This window comes from Syngnathoides biaculeatus, chromosome 1 (assembly GCF_019802595.1).
Source record: "Syngnathoides biaculeatus isolate LvHL_M chromosome 1, ASM1980259v1, whole genome shotgun sequence".
In the NCBI taxonomy this organism is placed as follows: Eukaryota; Metazoa; Chordata; class Actinopteri; order Syngnathiformes; family Syngnathidae; genus Syngnathoides; species Syngnathoides biaculeatus.
The window spans coordinates 2,869,244-2,893,433 of record NC_084640.1 but is presented as its reverse complement, the minus strand read 5'-3'; the positions used below and the strand labels follow the sequence as shown (position 1 = coordinate 2,893,433).

General features: G+C 47.8%; 1 protein-coding gene across 4 annotated transcripts; it reads left to right on the top strand.

Moving 5' to 3' along the window:
- Positions 1 to 10,750: 10,750 nt before the first annotated feature.
- Positions 10,751 to 17,142, top strand: LOC133503545 (protein Jade-1-like). Of its 4 annotated transcripts, none has more exons than XM_061825258.1 (3): positions 10,751 to 10,958; positions 13,433 to 13,663; positions 13,725 to 17,142. In XM_061825258.1, exon 3 carries the CDS (start codon positions 13,829 to 13,831, stop codon positions 14,699 to 14,701), a length of 873 nt encoding a protein of 290 aa, XP_061681242.1. In that variant the 5' UTR covers positions 10,751 to 10,958; positions 13,433 to 13,663; positions 13,725 to 13,828; the 3' UTR covers positions 14,702 to 17,142. The 4 variants fall into 4 exon arrangements, with proteins under 4 accessions (XP_061681242.1, XP_061681260.1, XP_061681255.1 ...); XM_061825276.1 differs by having other exon boundaries at positions 13,433 to 13,886; positions 14,001 to 17,142; XM_061825271.1 differs by having other exon boundaries at positions 10,751 to 11,095; positions 13,433 to 17,142.
- Positions 17,143 to 24,190: the final 7,048 nt, after the last annotated feature.

Genomic DNA, 24,190 nt, shown 5'->3' with positions numbered 1-24,190 from the left:
CCACTGCGGCGAGGGGGGGGATGCAGCCAACTCGAGGGGGCGTGGTCGAGTTTCTTCGGATCTCCCAGTCGGCTGCGACTGACGTCACTGCCGAGCATGCGCATTAAATCTCCGCCATATTGTAAGACAAACAAACCCCTTGAAAGTTCGAGTGCGTGGAGGTTTCATCAATCTGTTTTTACATAATTTCTTCACTGTTTCTTCGCTTGGAATTTGATCTACATGATCTAGCAAGGCATGGCAGGCCCTTCCACCAAGTGTAAACATGTTGACACCCTGCCAGCTGTCGAAAGGAATCGTTACACGGAGAAAGTTGCTCTGGTTGATGGAGTTTACCCTAACAGGAATGGAAAACCGATGTGACATACTATCCTGCTGTAACTTACCCTGACATTGTGAACTATTTTATCTTCACTCCAAGTGTGTATACCATATCCAAATATGTAATTCATGTAAATTCAATTGTATGTAATGTTTGTGAGGCATGTGCAACTTACGATGAAGAAAATAAGTATTTGAACACCCTGCAATATTGCAAGTTCTCCCACATAGAAATCATGGAGGGGTCTGAAATTTTGATTGTAGGTGCATGTCCACTGTGAGAGTGATAATCTAAAAAGAAAAATCCAGAAATCACAATGTATGATTTTTTTTTTAACGATGTATAGGTCTCACCAATCCGTAGTCCTCAAAAGTTGTCAATAGAAAAAAAAAAATCCCTACCTACCTACCCAAGTTTTCTTAGTCTATGTTACCGGAATCAACATTATTTTTGTTTGGCCTTATAACAATGTTTTGACCATATAAATGTGCTGTACCCAGTGTTATGTAAGTGTGAAAACAAACAAGCCAATTGTACTTCCAAATTTTGTCTCATTCTCCATCGAACATATCTGGCTTTTCTGTACCCAGAAAATTATGTTTAGTACTACTTGCAACAGTTACCCACTGTATTTGAAACAAAAACCTGTGAATATATATGTAAAAATTTATATGAATTGCAATAAATGCCTTCCAAACATAACATATTTCTTTGTTTTGAATTTAGAACTGTTGACACTATCTTTGAATAACAAAATGTTCAAATAAGAGTGCAAAGTCCATTATCTTAAGTTTAAAAATGCTTAGACAACTACAGTCATGCAAATATAATTCCACAAAGTCATGAACTTAATGCTCTTCACATCATTTTATGAATAAAGGGACACATTTTATTTCAATTTGCTGTATAGAGAGAATATTCCACTGATTTCCATATGATTGTTTGTTGGTTGGAGCCCTGTCCGGATTAGTGGAATCATACAGCTGTGCTAGCTTGCCTGAAACAATAATCATAATTAACAAAATGTTGTTTGGCCAACTTACTAAGTAAAACAGAACACATCATATCCAAATTTCAATAAGTTGTTGAAAGGATGGTGATGTCAAAACAAGACCCCAGTCCTAAAATATTTCATAATTTAATTGATGTACTGTAACTCAGTACAGTATCAAACAATAACCATATTATTCAAAACACACCAGAAAAAACGTTTCAAAACAGTTTCAGAACAGTATTCATTTAAAGGTCAAGTGTCGTACCTATAAACATTCTAAAATAGATATTGTAATGAAAAATACATATAACAATATTGACTTCAATGTCTATACGAAAAAATAAATATGAGCGGAGAGTGGGTTATCCATGCGCAAAGTTGCGGAAGTCTCATTCGACATTCAAGTAGTAGCCATATTGGCTGCATCTTCTGTCCCTGAGGTCCCACTGTGACATTCGCCATTGAAAACACACTGCGTTCGAAGAAGAGAACATTCACAATCGAGTGAAGTGAATATTACCAATAATTTAAAGCCATATTTAGATGATATGCGGATCACAGCCAAACCACATGCGGCCAAACTACCTCCCCACCCAATCCACCTCCGCAGCGGTGATGAATAACGGCGCCTGCTGCCGCAAGCGACGACAATGGTGCGGCCAGACCGCCCTCCCATCCGATCCACTTCCGCGGCGGCACCTGCGGCCGCAAGTGATGACGACAGCACGGCCAAACCGTCTCCCCGTTCGATCCACCTCAGAGTCACCGCAGCCCGGCACGGCGAGGAGCCACCCCGTCGACTGATCACGGCTTCGACCTGGGTGGCACATCGACACATTTAGCACCCCTTACTGACTTACGGATTACGCCCCCCTCAACAATTATTTTTTTTAGTAGCTGTATACACACCTCCCTGTCATTTGGAACCCACAAAGCTCTCGTCCTTTGGACCTGTGCAATCCATTTTTCACGACAAACCGGGTCTTTTGGAAAAATATGAAGAGTGAATCCATCCTCCTGAGTATTCAAACAATATCCAGCAATACAACGAGCTGGCGTTTTGGCTAACACAAAGGAACAAAGAGCTATCTTCCCGCAAGTAGAACTAATAGAAACAAACGAGCCTGTCTGAGTTCGCTACTGCCCTGTACGTTACTTCCTACTTCTTCTCGAAAAGAAATCACTCAACGGGATTTTCATGGCGGGAGTTACAAAAAGCCTGATACATCAAAATCATGTTTTGTGGTGAAAAAAACGGATGGGTCCATACCGGCTGCCGTGCATTTTATGACAGTATACCTTTAACATCATTATAAGTGGACGCATGTTCTCCTGTTTAGTATCAATTTCAATGTTCACATGTTCCAAGTGCAAACACACCATGCAGCCATACATGACCCACCATTGTCTGGGTTTGCAGCTCTAGGTCACCTGTTAACTTAATTTATCACTCAACTGACAAAAACACTTACCAGTGAAAAAATGATTTGAGCAGACACGATACTGGGACAGATTAGCAGTGTTGACATCTGCTCTGGACAAACCTGCCAGCCAATCCCTTTGACGCTGAGAAGAAAGTTTTTCACTTTGTTCTCCCTGCCTTGTTATAACAGCTGGAATCCTGAAGTCCTGTTCTGTTGGAGCAGCCAACCACAGCACAGAAGTTAACCATACCTGGAGCCTGGTTGGTTTGTGCAAGTTTGAAAAAATAATGGAGTCACTAGTGCGTAGAAATACGGCCGCCGGTACACTTATTTGTCTTGTGACGCCATGTTGCCAGCCTCTATAAACGAGATTATTGTGTTGAAATTTTATGATTAAGACTTGTGTTTTATCCATGCCTTAATTATGCATTGGAATGGTTATTTACTAATCCCAGTGTTCTATGTCCTTGTCACTTTCGGTTGATAAAAGTACAGCAAAATTTGGAATAATCCATGCCAAAATTACTGAAACACATGTATATGTATATATTGTAAAATACTAAACTCTAATAGTAATCATCAAAGAGCTCTTGAGCACTCCTTGAAATGGCTTTTTTTTATTTCCTTATTCCCCTTCTCTTGATGACCATATCAAATACAACAGATCCATTTGTCATGGTCCAGCCGGTCCAGCCCTGCCTATGCAGTTAGGAGGCGAACATCTGCGCCTCATCGGCAGTGATTACCCCGGTGTATATGTAGAACCCAGTGGACCGTCTGGCTTTGCCATATCGTCGCAACTCATGCCCCGTTCCTGCACTCCCATATCTCTGATCGTAAACCCTTGTGTACCGACCTCCGTCTGTTCTCCGACCGACCCCGTAAACCTGTCGCCTTTGACACTCTTGCTATCGCTGCGGTAGATCCTGATCCGCTACAGAGCCAAGCACACGTTCAGTGGGAACAGATCCGCCACCACGACACACCCACGTCGCAGTTTCAACAGACTCTCTGCTGACTCACATTCACGCTGCAGTGGCCATGGATCCGCTACCGAGCAAGGTTCACGTCGCTGTGGCAACGGAGCCACCGCCGTGCCATTCCCTTTTCGCTGTGACAACAGATTCACTGCAAGGGCATGCTACGATAGCCACTGATCTGCTACCGAGCCGAGCGCACGTTGCAGTGGAAACCAATCCGCCACCTCGCCACACTCACGTCGCGGCTTCAACAGACGCGCTGCTGATCCAGGCTCACGCCACAGTATCCTTCAGCCCCTTTTCAGACCGAGCTCACGTCGCAGGTGGCGACAGATTCACTGCCGCACCTACGTCACACCTACGTCGTGGTGGTCACAGGTGTCCGGGCGACCGCTGTAGGAAAAGGGTGCAATTGGCGATCGAGGATGAGCCTGCCAGAGCACCTTTAACGAACGTGCGTGTTCCCAAGGAACAAGACCCAGAAGTGACTTGCAGAGGGCTTAAGTTCAGAGGCTGAAGTGAATTCTGATAAAGGCGAGGCGAACTATTTTCCTCCAGTGAAGAGGAGGAGGACTTTATCATTCCTGTCACTCTGTGCCGTGCCCAGGAATAATCCATTCACGCCCCCTAGTGTCTGCCAGTTCTCCTCCAGGATCCCTGACTATGAGCCAGTCGGTCTCCATCTGAAGGAGCCAACTCTCATTCAGCAACAAGCGCCCAGTTCAGGAGTGGCAAGGCCAAAACCGGAAGTGCAGCAACGCAGCATTCTGCCGCCTGTGGGGTTTCAGAAGCCAATCTCCAAATCTCACGTTCTTGTCCAGGAGGTGGCGATGGCGCTCCAGCCGCCTCACATTCCTATCCAGGTGGTGACGATGGTTCCGCAGTCGCCTCATGTTCCTGTCCAGGTGGTGGTGATGGTTCCGCAGCCGCCTCATGTTCCTGTCCAGGTGGTGGCGATGGTTCTGCAGATGCCTCACGTGCCTGTCCAGGTGGTGGCAATGGTTCCGCAGCCACCTCACGTTCCTGTCCAGATGGTGGCGATTGTTCTGCATCCGCCTCACGTTCCTGTCCAGGTGGTGGCGATGGTTCCGCAGCTACCTCACGTTCCTGTCCAGGAGGTGGCAATGGTTCCGCAGCCACCTCACGTTCCTGTCCAGTAGACGGCGGCAGCGTCACAGTCCCCTACGTTTCAGTACCGGCGGCGACAGGCCCGCGGCCGCCCCACGCTCCTGCTTCGACAGTGACCGGTCCGCGGCCATCCCATGCCTCTGTTTCGATTGCGACAGGGGCTGGGGACTTCTGATGGGCCACCCCGGAACTGGAAGGGCTTCGGGATGGCTGTGATGGTGATCGTGGCCTTGATCCTTCTCTCCGTCATCCTCACTCCAGATGATTCCCGACCGCTTTATGACCTAGCCTTGGCAGCGACTGATCCCCGGCCGCCTCATGATGAAGCCCAGGTGGCGTCCGGTCCCTGGCCACCTGCCGACTGAGCCTCGGTGGCGACCGATACCCGGTCGTCTCACAACCGCGTCTTGGGACGGCTTTGTCTGGAGCAGTTGCATGCCTTTGTCTGGTTCCTGCTTCGCCGTTGGGTTCCTCCCCGAGGACGTCCACCCGAATCACCCCGTGTGGATCCTGGTGCTTGGCGTCCGGGTCGCCCTCCTGAACTGTCCAGCCGGACGCCTCGTGTTTGGTGGCCTGGACAACCACCAGAAAGACTGGGGTTGGGGGGCAAAGTTCTGTTTCATGTGCGTGTGCACGGTATTTTCACAAAACTGGCATCCGGACTGAATGAAAATAGCTCGACGTTTCCCAGTTGGATGGTGATCTTTGGAGAATTTGTCAATTTCACTCTCAAAGGGGAAGGAAAATTGTAGTTCAATGAAAATATATGGATGAACAAAGGACATTTTTACCAGAGTGGGAGAGCGCATATTTTTTTGTTTTGTGCAACGGCCAGCCACTCTGCCTTTTATGTCAGAAGTCTATCACATTTTACTTCATTTTACGCCATGCTAACATGGACCTGGAGTTTCCAAAAGGGACTAAACTTTCCTGTCAGAATTTAGTCACTTTGAAAAATCACACAGAAAAACAGATGCAGTTTTAAAAAATAATAATAATGAAGCATCCAGAGACGAATGCTTCGCCCTTTGTCTGTCCCTTGACACAGGTGTTCCAGTACGCGGCCCCGGAACGCAGGGCAGCAGCTTCGCTAATGACACTACGCCAGGGTCAACGCCGCGTTTCCGAATACGCCATCGAGTTCCGGATCCGCAGCCGAGATGGAACGAGGACGCCCTCCATGACGCCTTCTTCCAGGGGTTCTCCCTCCAGATCCGCGGTCTCCTCATCGCTGTGGGTCTCCCTCCCTCGTTGGACGCACTTATCGTGCTGGCACTCAAGGCCGACCAAAGACTTGTCATCCAGGGACAAATGGACCCACTGGCCAAAGGAGAGATGGGACTATCCGTTCCGGCTGCTTCCCTGCCACCTACTTTCCCTTCTGCAGTGGAGGCCATGCAGGTGGAGAGGCTCGACGGGCCGGCAGAGGAGCACCTGCGTCGTCAACGAGAGGGGTGCAGTTTTTACTGCAGACACTTGGGACACCTAATCGTCCATTGCCCGGTCAGACCAAAGCGTCCTGGCCTCAGGATCTCCACTCCGGTGAGTATGCGGTATACCGTGGTGGAGTCAAATCGGTTGCTTCTCCAATTCACCCTACGCACGGAGGGTCGTTCGTATACCGTGTCAGCGTTCATCGACTCAAGCTCTGATGCTAATTTGATCAACCCCGTGTGGTCGAGGCGTTGGGCGCGGCAACCTTTCCGACGCAGCAGTTCCGCAACGCTTACGCCGCCAACGGCAAGTTCCTCTGTCGGGTAATGCTCCACACGTAGACCTTAGGAATGGGTTTTGCGGACGCCCCCACGGAACGTATTAGTTTCCACGTCTTCAATTCACGAAGTAGTGATATCATCCTGGGGAGCCCGTGGCTCAAGGAACACAATCCGCATATTGATTGGACCACGGGTCAGACTAAGGTGTGGGGCGAAGATTGCCGCAAGTGGTGCTTCGCTGTCCGAGAGGATGGGAGGATCCAGGTCGCGCCCGTGCAGTTGGAGGAGCTTGGTACCACTCTGGAGTTAACCGCGGTGCCCTCCTGTTATCATGACCTGAAGGAGGTGTTTTCAGAAGCGAATGCTAGATCCCTGCTGCTGCATCGCCTTTATGATTGCGCCATCGAGCTCCTGCCCAGCACCTCACCCCCTCCAGGGAGGTTGTTTTCTCTAACAGGGCCGGAGCACCAGGCCAGGAGGAAGTACGTTGAGGAGTCGCTGGCAGCCGGCCTCATTCGCCCATCATCCTCACCAGCCGGTGCAAGGTTCTTCTTCGTTAAGAAGAAGGACGCTTCGCTACGGCCCTGCATCGACTACAGAGGACTCAACAACATCACCGTGAAGAACAGGGACCCTCTTCCCCCAGGGGGACGAATGGAAGACGGCATTCAACACCCCCACTGAACACTACGAGTACTTGGTGATGCTGTTTGGACTGACTGACGCACCGGCCATTTTCCAAAGCTTCATCAACGATGTGCTTCGGGAGCAACTGAATAAAAATGTGTTTATGTACCTCGATGATATTTTGATTTTTTTCTTCGGACCTGACCTCCCACATTAGACAAGTCGGAGAGATGCTTCAATGGCTGCTACAACAACAGCTGTTCGTGAATATGGAAACGTGTCAATTCCACCGAGCCTCCGTGTCCTTCCTGGGGTTCATCCTGGAAGAAGGGGAGATTCGAATGGATCCTGGGAAGGTCGACGCAGTCCGTCAGTGGGCCACTCCCACTTGCAGGAAGGACATGGAAAGGTTCATTGGCTTCGTGAACTTCTACCGGAAGAACCTCAGTACCGTTGATGCCCCTCTGCACGCTCTCATATCCCCACGTAACACCTTCGAGTGGACCAGGACCTGTCAGGAGGTCTTCGAAAAGCTCAAGGCAAGTTTTACCACCGCGCCGATCCTCATAGTGCCGGACCCGGATCGGCAGTTTGTGGTCCAGGTGGATGCGTCGGACTCGGGAATTGGAGCTATTCTCTCTCAGAGGAGCACCAAGGACGGGAGGGTCCACCCGTCCGCCTTCCTGTCCGGCGGAGTGTAACTACGACGTGGGAGACCGCAAGCTGCTGGCGGTCAAGACGGCGAAGGAGGAGTGGCGGCATTGGTTGGAGGGGTCGCAAGTTCCGTTCGTGGTCCTCACCGATCATAAGAACCTGGAATATTTGAGGACTGCGAATCGGCTGAACGCTTGTCAGGCCAGGTGGGCTCTGTTCTTCACCCGTTTTCACTTCACCTTTTCTTTCCTCCCAGGCTCTAAGAATGGCAAGCCGGACGCACTCTCATGGATCCACGAGGGGGATCGCGCAGAGCCTGCGATCGTTCCGATCCTGCTGGAGGCCTGCTTCGTGTCCGGTTTCACCTAGGCGGTCGAGACACGGATGAAGGAGGGCCTGAGGGACATGCAGGGTCCCACTGGTTGTCCTCCCGGTTGCCTATTTGTGGTACCAGCGCTGGAGGGGGAGGCCGGGTGTGACGTCATTAACTGGGCCCACAACAACAAGACAGTCTGCCACCGCATGGTGGACGGCGGTCCGGTGTATTCTGTGCACCGGCTGCTGTCTTCTCGTCGCAGGGGAAGGGGGGTCCAGTACTTGGTGGATTGGGAGGGGTACGGCCCGGAGGAGCGTTCCTGGATCCCCTCCTGCTTCATCGTAGACATTAGGGACTTCCACGCGGCCCATCCTGATGCTCCTGGGCCGTCTGGAGCCAGCCGTTAAGGGGGGTGGGGGGTGTTACTGTCATGATCCTGCCTTCCAGTCCTGGCTGGGCATGACCCAGCACACCGGCGCTGATTAGGAGGCGCACGCCTGGACCTCATCCTGGCTGATTAACCCCAGTATTTATAGGACCCTGGGGACGACTGGTCTTTGCCAGATCGTTGCCTCGCATGCCTCGTTCCCGTTCCGTACTCCTGACGCCAACCTCCCGTGTACCGACCAACGCCTGTCTCCCAACCTACCCCGTCAGCCTGCCGTTACAGATCCTGTTGCTTGTTTGGACTGACTCCCTGGTAACTGACGCTGGAAAGAATAAAGGGTCATTCCTCACTGCTTACATGTCACCTGAGTTGTGCATTTGGGTCCGCCCTCGAGTCTCATTCTTGACAGGCTTGGAACATTACAAGGGTCAAAAATCCATACATTGAGGGGTATTTTTTTTTCAATGCCTCAGTGATGTCTCTGAAATCTTGTGTTCTGAAAACAAAAATCTTAAACAAATGTCATCAGACCCCCAACTGTCCTGTCACACTGTTGAACAGAGAATATCGGACATGAGCATGGCTACTGATTCACATTTGCACTCAGACCTCCAATCATGTAAGTATTCTATCATGAGATGAGATAAGATCTGTTATCTTATAGTCACATTGTATTTAGTAGCCATTATGAAATCAAATCTATTTTGCATTTGACTGTGAAACATAATTTTACATAAACAGTATAATGAAACCTGTCGTTCTGACAGTTCCATAAATGTTCATTTGCTCGGAAAAAAACATCTTTGGCTGATTTGCACAATGACCTTAGGCCACGGGTGCTCAATGCGTTGATCGCCTAGTTACGGTCAATCGCGACGGCGTGCCGAGAAAAAAAAAAGACATCAGCTGTATTTTTTTTTAAACGTGAGCTCACTGCTCATGTGCAAACAACAACAGCACAGGAAAACACTCTGTCAGTGAGTTCCCCCCTATTTTAAGCTCTCACTTGAGAAATCATAACAAACATGAGTATGGATGCTGCAGTAAAGTTAGGAATGTGAGGCGGACTTTTTTTCACAATGTCATTTTCGAAGTGGGTTTTGCCTCATCTGCCAGTGTAGTGAAATGTGGAACGGCATAAGCACGGCTGACAGGTTGGAAGAAACATGCTTCCTGGGTCTCTGCACACTTATCATCAGAGATATTGTCAATTGGGGCACCATTACATTTAAGGAAAATACAGGTGAAGTTTTGGCGCACCACAGCATGATTAAACGCAGGTTTGTTCTTGTGGGCTAGTGTTACCGGGTGGACAGTATCCCAAATTTTGCATTCATTTTAGTCGGCACATAATTTTTCATAAGATCTAGAACGTAGGTGGAGTTGACAGAAGAAGAAACAACACGTAACAAAGGTCTAGGTCCCATACATACAACACAGTCACTCGGGGTTGTATTAGCCGCTTCTGCCATTAGGAACCAATTATTGTTTACTGAGCTAACACCTGTCACAACCCTACACTACTCATCAACAGATAGTGCTTTGTTTATAATACAACTTTTCTATGTGATAAATATTTTCCGGGTGGGTTGTGCTAACAGCTGGCACTGATGTGGGTGTGGGTATGAGGTATTTTTGAGCGATTTCCCAGATCAAAATACCAAAAACACCAATAACGCCAATAATAAGAATGCCATGGATTCCTGCTCTCCCTCTCTTGGTCCAAAAAGCAATCCATCTATAGATGTCATGGTTCACAATAAAACAACAACATACAATAAAATAAAAGTGCAATTAAGAGTAGTTGCGAAGCATAGAATAACAAAACCACTTAGTTCCTCTTCCCTCCAAGCGGACGGTTTTGGAGATATGAGCAGTCACCTTGTGGGGGCCAGACCAACGGGTTCTGATCACTTACGAGAGAGTCATTTAAGGTAAACTGTTAAAGAAATCATACATGTTCTCATTTTGTACATACTGTAGTTGGTTTCCACGTCACCACCTAGCTTGTACCTTCGAACTCATTGTCTTGAAAACAGATGTCATCAATCAGACAGATGTAGTCAATCAAACAGTCTCACACACACACACACACACAACACACACACACACACACACACACACACACACACACGCACACACACACATGTGAATAAAAAGAAGCTGCAAGGGGACACGAGTTGGTGTTGGTTGGAAGCAAGGAGAGGCCCTGTTGCTCCCCTTGCAGCAAGTAAAACTTGAAGCCTTGTCTGTTCGACAGCCAGGAGCATTTAGATGTTCCTGAAGAAAACCCCTGGTGGGACGTGAATTCGTGGCCAGCCCAGTGCCAGTCCAATCTCCCCTCGGTGGACGAAGGTTGACGGGATCACGGACAACTGGCGTCCAGACAACGCTTGAACTAAGCAACTAAGTAAGGCTACTCTGCCAGAAGGGGGTTGAAGGCTACTCTGCAAGAAGGAGGTTGAAGGCTACTCCCCCAGAAGGAGGTTGAAGGCTACTCCGCCAGAAGGAGGTTTCAAGGGGACTCCCCCAGGAGGAGGTTTTAAGGTTACTCCACCTTTAACGAGGGTATTTATAAGGATCCATAAATGTGTGAGTGGGTGAATGCGAGTTTGAATGCCATTACATACTTGTGGAATCATAGGTCATGGATGGAAACCTAAGGATGCTAACAGAAGTCTGTGTTCCGTTGACGTACACAAGGTGGTGGATTTGGACTTAGGTCCTAAAAAGGACAAGTAGACTTTAAGGGACAAACGTAGAGAAGCACAATGGTGAGCGGGAACAGTAAGTCTGCCCTAGAGGGGATGTAAACTTCATGGAACAATGTTTACCGGGCAGCATGATGTTTCTTTAAAAAAAATGGGGAAAAAAAGAGAAAAGTAGCAACTTAAATGGCAAGTTAACAGTTGAAGGATACAGCAGGTAGGTAGAAAGATTGATGGCAAGTGTTACAGGGAAGTAAGGAAAAGCCAAGATTAAGCATTACATTTTAGGATGGCGAGAGGCTGGTTAGCATAGGCAAGAAAGAGAAAGGCAAGAAAGACAGCTGAATTAATGCAAGCAGTGATTATATTAAAACTAGGTGAAGAAACTACAGCTACAACAGTTTAGAACAGGCTAAAGAAAGTGAGAGGCAGAAAGAGAGCCGTAAGAAAAAACTTGAAAAAAAATGAAAAAGAAAAAAAATGCTGTCTCCCTGGAAACACATTCGCTGATTAAACCACCAAGGAGGGAGCAACGAGAAAATATGGTACACACATATTTACTCAATCACAAGCCCCCAACGCTCCTATTGATTTAAGAGTTCTAAATGCAAAACATACTCCTCAAAGTGAAACCCAGTGATGGCTTACAGAAAAAAAATAAATTAGAAGATAATATACATTAGGAGTCTCAAACTGGTGGTCCGCAGCCCATTTGTGGCCCCCAAGATGATATTTTGCGGCACCACCTTACTTACAATGAAAGTTAAATGATGGTGTGGCCCTGAAGTTTTATATGAATGGCACTTTACGGTGTTGTGTGCGGACCTGGTGAGTCGACCAATCACGGTGCGGTTGTGGCTTTCGGGGTGTGACAGTGACAAGTCTTGATGCAAGCTCAAAAACATTTTTTCATTAAGTGAAAGTTAGTGATTTTGCCATGGAGATTTTTATTAGTTTTGCGCACAACCTGTTTACACCAGCTTCCTTGCTTATTTTATTTGTGCTTGAAAAAAAAAAGACGTTTTTGAAATTTTCTCTTTTAAATTGTGTGCGACTAGAATCACTGAGGCTGTAGTGGTACACACGCCTGCCTTTGGTGTGGGTAGTGTGGAATCGATTCCTGCTCAGTGATGGTTTCAATATCTGCCCTGTGACTGACTGGCAACCAGTTCGGGGTGTGGTCCGCCTTTCGCCTGAAGTTGGCTGGGATGGGCTCCAGCTTTCCGGCAACTCTTGTGAGGATAAGCAGCTTGGATAATGACAAATTGTGTGCATGTATGCTGAGGCTGCATCCCAGCTTCAGCCAGAATGGTCCTCCAGCGGCCCAGAGGTGAATTGACTTTTGAAACCACTGATATACATAATCAGTGGAAAACCTGTATTACCAAAAAAAAAAAAAATCTGTTTAAAACAATTTTGAGTCATGGGCCTTGCCATGTCTCAACAGGAGGGTTGGTACTGTTAGATATTGTACAGACATTTTTGCACCTTTGGATTCAATTCTTACTTAAAAAAATTTTGTAGATCATGTCTGCTTGCTGCAAACACAATACTCAAGGGAACTGCAGACCTAAGAGAAGGCAATTTCACCAAGTTCGTCATCCTTTCCAGTTTTTACACTTTAATCTTATTGAGTTAAACAAAGTCCAGCATTACAAATGTTGTTAAGTATTGATCTGCCCCTTACCTAAATGATTTGAGATTTTTCCATGTACAAGTGCTGATACAGTTACTGTGGCAAAGTTCTTGTGTAAATATATTATTCCTTGGCATCCCAGAAAAATTGTATGGCAATAATGGGCCACATTTTGCTCATGAAATAATCAGTGAAGTAGCTGCAAATCTAGAAATAATGTTAAACAATCATTGTGCAGGATTAGTGGAATGAAGCAATGGGACAGTGAAATCTCGATTAAGGAAAACTATGGAACATACAGGGAGAACTTGAAGACAACGTTTACATTTAGTCAAACTGTATATGAAAATAACCCCAACAGATAAAGGATTGTTCCCATTTGAAATTGTATCTAGTAGAACATTTAGACTGCCCATGATAAAGCAGCCAGTGCAGCAGTCAGAAGAAGAAAATACTTTAGCCAATTGGATGAAAGAGATGCTACAAAATAAAACTGTAAAAGAAGCAAATGATCTGCCGCCTACTGTGCCTTCTTTACAGGTGCTGTTGGTGTCCATTGGTGATTGGGTCCTGAGAAAAGTAATCAAGAGGAAGTGTTGGTCCTCACCTCGCTGGGAAGGTCGCTACCAAGTCTGCCGACCACTCCCACGGTGATAAAGATAGCAGAATGACCCACATCGATACAATTGCTGTGCGACGTGCCAGTTCCCCAACGGAGAGGACAACAACGAGATGGTGTTCTGCAACAAGTGCAATATCGGCATCCACCAGGTATGTTACGGCATACAAAAACTCCCAAAGAGCAGCTCGTTGTGTCGGATATGCACCTTAGGTATCCTGCCAAAGTGCCAGTTGTGGGTGATGCGATGAAGCACACACTCAGTGGAACCAAGTAGGTCCATGTCAGCTGTGCCTTGTGGATACCAGAGATGAGAAATGGGAACCCGGAGAAGATGTAGCCCATCACCAACATGTCGCACATTCCCAGCAACAGGTTGGTGCTCAACTCCTGCCTGTGTAAAAAAAAGATTGGAGCCTGCATCCAGTGCTTTGCCAAAAAACTGCCGGATTGCCTTCCACGTGACTTGTGGCCTCTACTCCGGCCTAGAGATGACCATCATCACCCAGGACGACAAAGTCAAGTTGAAGTACTACTGGTCCAAGCACTCTGGCCTTAAGCGGAGTGACTCTGTGGAGCGGGACTCCATCACTGAAGTTGAAAATGAGGAAAGCGTCGGGAGCAAGAAGGGCAAATTGAGAGGAAAGGTTGGAGGGGACAATAAAGAGGACATGGCCGCCCTCGGCCTCATCCCTTTCGCCTCGTCGTCCCCTTCGTCGTTGCAGTCATCCTTGTATATTGTTTGTAAATGTGACCCGCAGGAAAAACATGTCAATGTCCTCAAGATGAAATTGCAAGAGATGGAGGTCTTCTATCAGTTTGTGGATGCCGAGGAAGTGGGCTGTCACCTCCAGATGGCACCTGAGACAGTTGACTTCCTGTACCAGTACTGGAAGCTGAAGCACAAAGCTAACTTCAACCAGCTGCTGCTCATGACTAAGAAGGACGAGGAGGACACCCTGGCCAGACGTGAACACGAGGTGTTGCTGAAACAACTGCAACTATTCATACACCTCCGCCAAGACCTGGAGAGGGTCTGCAACCTGACTTGCATGGTGATGAAGATGAAACGTTCCATGTGGCAAGTTGAGGAGCAGATCTTCCAGCACCAAATCCAGCTCATAGACCAAGAGCTCCTCAGCAGTAATCTGTCAAGGCAGGATCTGCAGAGTCTCTTCTCTTTACACTGACTGAGCTCTCAGTGGTCTCAAACTCAAACTTGGAACACCAGCCCAAACGACGATCAAAGCAGGACAAGGGGAAATCGCGTGAAAGGAAAAGAAGCTCAGAATAAGGACGACACCAGAACCCTTGAGGCCAAACCCAATGAGTTCAATGAGTTGGATGTCGACTTCAGATGCCCAAACAATCCTAACGACAACCTTGTGCTTCGCCACATGAAGTCCCCAACGCAGGAGGTGACCGCTCAAGAAGGAGTTAGTGAGACTGCACTGGAAAACCATTCGGATTGAGGCCCTGGTGCCTGAACAGCAGCGAGAGAAACAGCTGTAGTATGAGGACTGGATGTGGAAATGTTGGATTGAAATTTTAGATGTCTCCACCGGAGCCCTGAAGTGCCGCTTTCACTTTAAGGGTCTGGAGAAAACCATTTCCATCCAACTGGTAGACATTAGATCATCGGACGCTGGAGAAACCAGAAGAAGCAGGAAATCGGTTGTGTTGAAGCAAGAGATCATGCTAGATGGGACCACAGTCAGCGCTGCCTTTGAGAACACAATAGACATGGGCATTGTGGGTACCACCATGGGAAACTTGTGGTACATAGACTGGGTTAACAAAACAGCAACATCCGGATGGTCAGCGGCCACAAAAAAAAAAGGTGAATGATTTGGCCTTTCAGACGGATGATACCCACTTTTACACCCGCAGTGAAGACAGCAGTCTGAGGGTGTAGTCCATCCCCAGTAATGACCTGGTGGTGGAGTTCCAGGTGCTCAACCAGTCATGCACCTGTTTGTGCTGGAGCCCTTTCCGGATCTGCAGCGGGATACAACAACGCCAACCTGCGCGTCTTTCGGCTCGCCACCTCTGAAATGGAGAGGAAGGTACATTCCCATCGCGTTGCTGTCACTGCTGTTCACTACTCTGCCAGCGGTGATGTCATCCTCTCTGATGGGAAAAAATAGTCTCATGGCTGTCAGTCGTGCCCTGGATGGATCAACCATCCGCAATTTCAGGGACCACAAAGCGGTATAGCCATCACCACCACCCAGTGTGTTTGGGAACAGTGTAAGGACTTTGGACTGGTTGGGAATGACCTGTGGTCAGCTGCCAGTGTTGACAAGTGCATCATTGTGTGGGCAGCTGAGTGGTTCAAATGCAAGTGTAGTTTACTGGACTGGCTCACACTTCCTGCGCAACCGTATTGCCTGCCATGTTGGGGAAAACTTCATTATGTCCTTGGTTGGAGAGGAGTTCCCTAAGAAGATTCCATCTCGAGCTGAAGAAATCACCATCCCTGCTGACGTCACTCCGGAGAAAGTGCCGACACGCATCATGGACTACTCAGAAAAAGAGCAGAATGATCATAAATAAGTTTTTTTAGATTGAGACGTGTCAAGTGTTCTACAAGGAGTCTGAAAAACATACCGGAGCTGTTCTACTACGCACAGAAGGCGGTCCTTCACAACACTGCCCCTTTGTATGACCCTGAAAACAAACAGCTCCAACCTCAGTCTGTCAAAGTGCTCAGTCGAATCTTTTACATCTCCGACCAGAACAACGACCATGTCCACAGCGACATTGAGCTCAACTGTTTTCAAAAATCTTGTTTTGGAATTCCACTGGTACCAGAGGCCTTAGAAGATGTAAAGACATTTTTTTGGGAAAAATACGAGCAATGGAGTGCAGGACAATGGCTTGACTTTAAATGGACAAGGACTCTGCATTGCCACCAGCAGAGCTGAAGAATTTGCTCTGTGCTTGCTCTTACATGCTGTGTCTACATGACTGTCCCGACCACCAGCGAAGGTTACATCTCTAATCACGGCTTCCACTGCCAGTGGAGGCTGTGTGTTTATCTCGACATCAACCGTTGCCTTTCTCCTGCATGTTTCCCGACTCCAGTACCAAGAACATCTACACTAGACTTGCTTGGGCTGCTGTGTACCCGCACTTGATGGGTTCAGTAATAAGCAACGATGTTCACCCACTGTTTATTTTATTATTATTATTATTATTATTATTGGTCCTGTACACCTCTGGACCTTGGTATTTTGTTATGATGAAGTTCCTTGTATCCGTAATTACTGTTCTGGGTTTGTTCTGCCTTTTGACGATGTGTATAATCCCACATTTGAAATCTATGATGACTAGAGGAAGGTTAAATGTTTTTGTGAACTATGCCCTTCTACAACAAGTAGACCTTGATTATCTGCAGCTATAGCCAAAAGGAAATTTTTGATGCCTTTTATCCGGTCAAGTGTAAATGATGAACTTTCTGAAAATGCAACAGCATTCTGATGTCCCCACTCGTATTTCCAAAATGATAAACAGGAGGGAAATGTTAAAGAAATCATTCATATGTTCTCATTTTGTACATACTGTAGTTGGTTTCCACATCACCACCTAGCTTCTACCTTAGAACTCATTGTCTTGAAAACAGATGTCATCAATCAGAGAGATGTAGTCAACCAAACAATCATACACACACACACACACACCACACACACACACACACACACACACACACACACACACACTCGTCATGTGATTTATGTGAATAAAAAGAAACTGCAAGGGGACACGAGTTGGAGTTGGTTGGAAGCAGGGAGAGGCTCTGTCACTCCCCTTGCCATAAGTAAAACTTGAAGCCTTGTTTGTTTGCCTTTTTTTTTAATAGAGAGTTAGGCTTTTTAAACCTGACAAAGACAGATGACCACTCCGGAAGATCAAGTGCAGGAGGTGGTGATGGAAGAGAGTCCTGGGTCTGTAAGGAGAAATGAGAAACAAAAGAATGCAGTTGTGTCCAAAACAGTTCATGAGAAAACTTGGGAGACACAATCCCCTCCTCCAGCGGTTGAAGTTAGGAGGAAGGGCCAGGCATCAGACGACCAGTAAGAAGTTCGTAAGGAGAGAAAACAGTAGAGAAAGACAGTTTGTCTCACAGACATTAGAGCAAGGGGAAGAGTCTGAACCCACTTCATGCCAGAAGAGGTATATATTTTAACCCAGTTTTTCCTTCAACGTGCTATTCATACGTTCAACTGAACCTTGACTAACAGGGTGAGAAACACAACTAAACTTGTGAGCTAACCCTAACCACTTCTCTACAGTAGCGAGGTGTGTGGATGGGAAATGTGTACCGTTGTCCGAGCGGATGAGAGCGGGAAAACCGTGCGTTGGAATCCAGTGGTTCACCAAAGCTTTGATTACCAACATGGCGTCTTCGCGAGCGCAGAGGTTGGCTTCAGGCCATCCGGAACAAGGTGTCAACAAAAACAAGAAGGTAGCGTTTACCTTGAACAAGAGTGATCATGTCTGTGAAATCCATGACCAGTTCAGTGCCAGGCCAGTTGGGTGGGTCAAATGAACCTGGCAATGGTCTAAGTGTGGGGCGAACATCGTGTAGCTGGCAAATATTACATGACAGTGGGCGTGACACAAGTCAGACATTTTAGGATGCCACCACATGCAAAGTTTGGTTAGCATGGCTCTGGGGCCAATATGAGCCATAGAGTGAGTTTCGGTCAAAATTTCTTTTTGCTCAGGAGAAGCGTTGTGCCGTATTTTAACCAATTCACTATGAGACGGAGGTTCGGGCACATCAGGAGAGGATTTGTCAGATGATTGGACAAGCATCTGTGGGACATAGCCAGCAGCCTGCTTGGCAGCCAAGTCGGTAACATTATTGCTGAGGGCTGTGGTTGAAGTGGATTTGGAGTGAACAGGGACCTTGACAATAGCCACCGCCGAAGGTTTGGCCAGGGCTTTGTCTAATCGTTGGATCAGCATCAAATGTGCAACAGGGGTACCTTTGGCTGTTTTAAAGTCATTCCGTTTCCATGCAGACAGGTCCAACACAGCAGCCGAGACACCGTAAGATGAGTCAGAATAGACAGTGACAGATTGTCCGACTGCCAGTTCCAGTGCGAGACAGAGTGCGAGCACTTCCGCTGCCTTGGGCTGAGGGAGCAGATGTTAGTACAGAAGAGGAAACAATTAAAAATTCACCTGAGGGCTGCTGCATCACTACGGCAGCTGCCGCAGCCAAAGAGCCACCCGGCTTACGGTAACAGCAACCATCAGTGAACAGGACCCTGCCGTTAGTCAGAGGTTGGACAGAGAGATCAGCAATTTAGTTAGAGACAAAAACGACTCTACTATTGGGGGTGCAAACAGGAGGTCATCAACATACATCAGGAGTTTACATCTGTCTGGGAGTTCTAGATCCTGCAGCAATGATTTCAAACATTGACTAAAAATTCCAGGTGAATTTTTGAAGCCTTGTGGCAACCTGGTTTACTGCAAATTGTGTCCCTGATATCTGAATGCAAACAAGTGTTTACATTCGGGTGCGAGTGGAACACAGAGGAATGCTTTAGCCAAATCAATCACTGTGAAGTATTTCAAATCAGGTGTGATGGTAGACAACATTCTGTGGGGGTACAGGTAACAATGGTGTGGTCGTTAGATAATTAAAGGCTCTCCAATCATGTGCCACACCATAAGTTTGACCATCTGCTTTTAAAACTGGCTTGAGTGGTGTATACCATGAGGAGGTGGATGTTTCCAGGATTCCAGAATTCCACAGACCAGTGAGAATGTCCTCATCCCCTGGTCAGCAGCCACGGGCCAAGGATATTGAGGTCTGTAAACACGAGATCCTAGAAAAACAATGATTTTAATGTCTGGTGTCTTAGTATCATGTCCAACATGAAAGGGTCCAGAGGACCAAACTGATTGAGGCAGTTCATTTAACATTGACTTGGCGTCGTCATGGTCAGAGTAGTCACGTCCGTGTTCTAATATGGTCATATTAGTTGTCAGAGGTGCGACAGGAACAATCTATACGGTATGCATCTGCAGATTTGGAGATTTGTACGTTAGGGAGTGGTGTGTCCGCCCAGTCAGTCATTTGAGTCAGTCGTTTCACCGTAGCTCCCAGCTGCCGGGCCTTGTGTCCTGGAGACAGAGCGAGTGGAATGTAGGGTACTGACTCTTCCTGCAATTTGAACCATGTCATTTGATCTGGTGTAAGAGAGCAGGATGCTGCTACACCCTCTCTTGTTGCGTATATATGTGTGGCCGTAATGTCCCAAGCATCACCTTGTATGCATGCAAAGTTTTCCATGTATACTAGATCGTATAGTGTGCAATGGTATGGATCTAGTGGAGGCAGGTAAGCCTCAAGAGTGTCTAACCAGGGCTTCCACAACAGAAATTGATGTATGAGACCAGGTATGAGCGGTGTTTCTGGTTCAAGTCGGGCCCAATAAATGTCCACAGTTGGAATTGGTTCACCCACAGGTGTCATAAGCCATTGTCCAGAGTGGCAGACAGTGTCAGCTGCCGGCATTATAAATGAATGGTGGAAGGTCTGTCCAACCAAGATTTTCGGTAGGGGTTGAGTCCCTGAGAAGCCCATCAATTCACAGTGTGTTGTGACAATAAAGTGTTGAGTGAGGAGTGCGTTGCCCCTGTGTCAACGAGAGTGTTCCCTTTTCACCCCGCAACAGAGATGGGGATCATGGCACCTGCATTGCTGCTGTCCAACCTGCTGCCAGAGTGCGCCACCAAAGCTGTCATTTCTGCCTTGCCACCCTCGGTTGTTGGACCGGCCACCACGCCCTCACATTGGACCTTGAGGTGGAGGAGCTGTAAGACAGTCTTTAATCCAGTGATCGAGAGAACCACAACCAAAACATCCTTGATCACGTTGATGTTGTTGCACTCTTCCCCGGCCCCCTTCCACGCCTTCCTGTGTATCCACCTCGGCTATAACCCCCCGTCTCAGTGGTTGTGCCTGCCAAAAAAAGTCTGGTTTGGTTTTGGACTTTTCCTTCTTATCTGCCTTCTTTTGTGTGGCCTCTTCTTGCCTGTGCTACTTGTAATTTAAGAAGTTGTTTGTGGAGTTTAGCAATTTCATTATCCTCACCCTGTTGTTGCCTTAAATAAATTTTGAGGTGATGCACTAAGTATCGTCCAAATCTAGGCTCATCTCCGGTCAGGAGGTCAGGGTCAGCTTTAAGAGTGGTCTGTACTGGTTCAGGGAGACCTGCCAGGATCACAGTCCTGAACATAGCCTCCTCCTAACTGAACTGTCCAGTTGACGTCCAGTTTATTCAGTCCAAAGTTTAGTATACTTAGTCAAGTGTTCAAGTGGGTCGTTTAACATAGGGGAAAGAAGTGGGTGTGGCTGTAACAGGAGTGGGGAACCTCTCTCTGACAGCTGTGGCCAGATGCTCCAAGTGTGCTCTCAATATGGTTCCATTGGGGATGTTAAGTGTACCTGCAGTTGTCTTGATTTCTCGTTGTTCAATACTAGTGCATGATCTAGATGCTGCTTGTCTCCAGTCTCCCATGCAGAGTGTATACCCCTGTAAAGTTTCCACAAAACCAGACAGCCATGCATTACCACCAGAAGGGAGACGAGACAAGCGAACAAGACAATCAACATCTTTAAGATCAAACGGCTTGTCATGATCCTGCCGGTCCAGCCAGGGCTGCGCGGGTGCCCACGCGGTTGCGCTGATTGGGAGGCACACACCTGCGCCTCATGCTGGCTGATTGGCCCCAGTGTATATAGGACCATGGGGGAAAACTGGTCCGGCGCCAGATCATTGCAGTTCATGCCCCGTTCCAGCACTCCCGTATCTCTGATCGTATTCCCGTGTGTACCAACCTCCGCCTGTCCTCCGACCAACCCCGTAAGCCTGACTCCTTTGATACTCCTGCCTGCTTTGATCGATCTCCCGTGTAGCGACTCCTGCCTGCCCGCTGACCTGCTCTCTACGCCCGACGTCCTGACTACCGCTGCTGCACCTAACTGCCTGCCCGATCCCCGAGCATGGAACAATGAACGTTTTTCCCGAATTACCTCTGTGCCTCCCCTGTACTCCTGCATTTGTGTCCTACCTCTGTCTCGATGGGTCGTGACAGAACGATCTGGCTAAAACAGGACCCAGCAGGAAAGACCCAGCGTCGCCGGGACCGACGCAAGGTAGACCGACTGCCAGAGGACCAACCCTGTCCGATCTGGGTAGGCTCCGTGACGTTCTCCGCTTCTGTGTCATACGCTCCGCCGGCAAGCGATGAATACGTCCCGACCACGACCCGTCTAGCACCTCACATTCTTTTGGACTCTGATTTTTCGGACTACGAAGAGGACCATGATTTATATGACCGGGTGCCTGACTACGACTCGGATTATTTCGACTATGAATCTCTTCGCCCAATCTTTAATCCCAGTCAGTTTGTTTCACCTCCCCACGTTTCCAGCACCCAAGCATTTTCGCCCGGTAGGTCCGAGTCCCCCAACCCGTTTGGGGGAACTCGCTTGGCCATCTACCCGGGTCCTCCGCGTGGCGGCCAGAGGAGACGTGCACGGCAACAAAGACGTCGTCCTTGCCCACGCACTCCTCACCGGCAACAGTTAAACCAGCAGACCCGCAGCTGGTGGCGAAGCTTCCAGCCCAGAGGGAGGAGTGGGCGCCAAATCACGAGCTCTTCTACCGCGAAATGCAGGCGGAGATAGAGTGGCAGAGTGCCGGACTGGTGGCTCTCACGGCAAGGATTAGAGAACCAGCCGAGTACGCTGACGTCGCGACTGCGACGGACTTGTTTCTCACTTTTTCTCACGCGGCAGTGGCAACGGATCCACTACTAAGCAAGGCTCATGTCGCTGTCACAACGGATCTGCTGCCGAGACACGCCCACGTTGCAGTTTCGACGGACTCGTTACTGACTTTTGCTCACGCGGCAGTGGCAACTGATCTGCTACCTCGCCATTCCCACGTCGCTGTGGGAACGGATCTGCCACCTTGCCACGGCCACGTCACAGTTTTGGCTGTTCCATGCAGAGCTCACGTGGCAGTGGAGACCGATCCACCCCCGCCTCACGTTGCTGTCCAGGAGGTGGCGACGTCTCCGCAGCCGCTTCTCGTCCGTGTCCAGGAGTACCGGTGATGACCGGTCCGCGGCCACTCCACGTTCCTTCTTCGTCGGCGACCGGTCTGCGGTCGCCCTCCGTTCCTGCTCCGACGGCGACTGGCACGCCCATACATTCCCGTCCAGGAGGAGGTGGCGATGGTTGCGCCACCGCCTTCTCACGTTCCAGTCCAGGAGGAGGTGGCGATGGCGCCTCCGCATTCTAACGTTCCCGGCCAGGAGGAGGTGGCGATGGCGCCGACGCCTTCTAACGTTCCCGGCCAGGAGAATGACACCCGAAGTATGTTTCTTATGACCGTTATGCCGTTTTGTTTTAGTTGCTGTCGCTGCAGAAAACCTCGCTTCACACAGATAGGATGTCAGATAGGATGTTTGTTGGAAATCTCCGGGTATTCATCCATTTAGGGTGTACCTCCGAGCCGTTGACAGCTGGGATTGGCTCCGTGAAACTCTTTGCAACCCTTGTGAGGATAAGCGGCTAAGAAAATGGATGGATGGATGGATGGATGGATAGATGGATGGATGGATGGAAATTGTAGCTCCACCGGTCCAAGCAATCAGGCCACACTTTGTACTGATGTCCAGATTTTTTCATTTATTTCTCCTCCACCAAAGACGTCACAAAATCACAGAATACCGTGAAAACTATGTGTAGACAAACGCCCGAATGAGGCTAAAGCTAACAATAACAACAAACAACAATAAATTACACATAGATTTCAATTATGCCCAAATCATATTGGAAACAATCAGGTAAATTACGTGTGCAGATGTTGAACATAGCCTCAATGTCTTCACACTTCTTCCACACTACTTTAAACTAAACCAAGGTCATGTGACCACATACCTTCACAATAATAATGTTTAAACTGCTTTTTATGCAACAAAACATTTTGTGGTGCACATTTCAGAAATTCTAAGAAATTTAAGTACCATCTATTGTCTTACAGTCACATTGTATTTAGTAGCTATTATGAATTATTTATCATTTGACTGTTAAACATAAATTTACATATACAGTATAATGAAATCTGTCGTTCTGACAGTTACATAAATGTTCATTTGCTTGCAAAAAAACATCTTTGGCAGCTTTGCACAATGACCTCAGGCTAAGGATAGGTTTCCAATTAGGCCATCTTGCGTGTCATGGAGGTCAAAGAACACAGGTGATTGGTGAAACGTGAGGCTTTTTTCCATCATTAATTTATCCGATTGGTCCAAGATTAGTGGTGACGTCATTATAACTGTATCTATACATCCTTTCTATTAAATTCAAAAGATATTAAGACTACAATTATTTGTGCATGGTTTAAAACACACTTTATATACTTATGTTCGCTCACCTGGAGTAAATTGTATGAACAATGATTTTTGCTTGTGTATGTTGATGAGACGTTTAAAAAAAATAGTGTAGCGCCGAAGAAAAGAAGTCGGAGGCGGAGTTTCGAACACGGGAACAAACCTTGTTTTATTGGAAAACATCAACAGACTACTCGCATGACGGCGGGAACTTACTACTTCCTCACTCCGAAAGTGCAACAACAAAAACA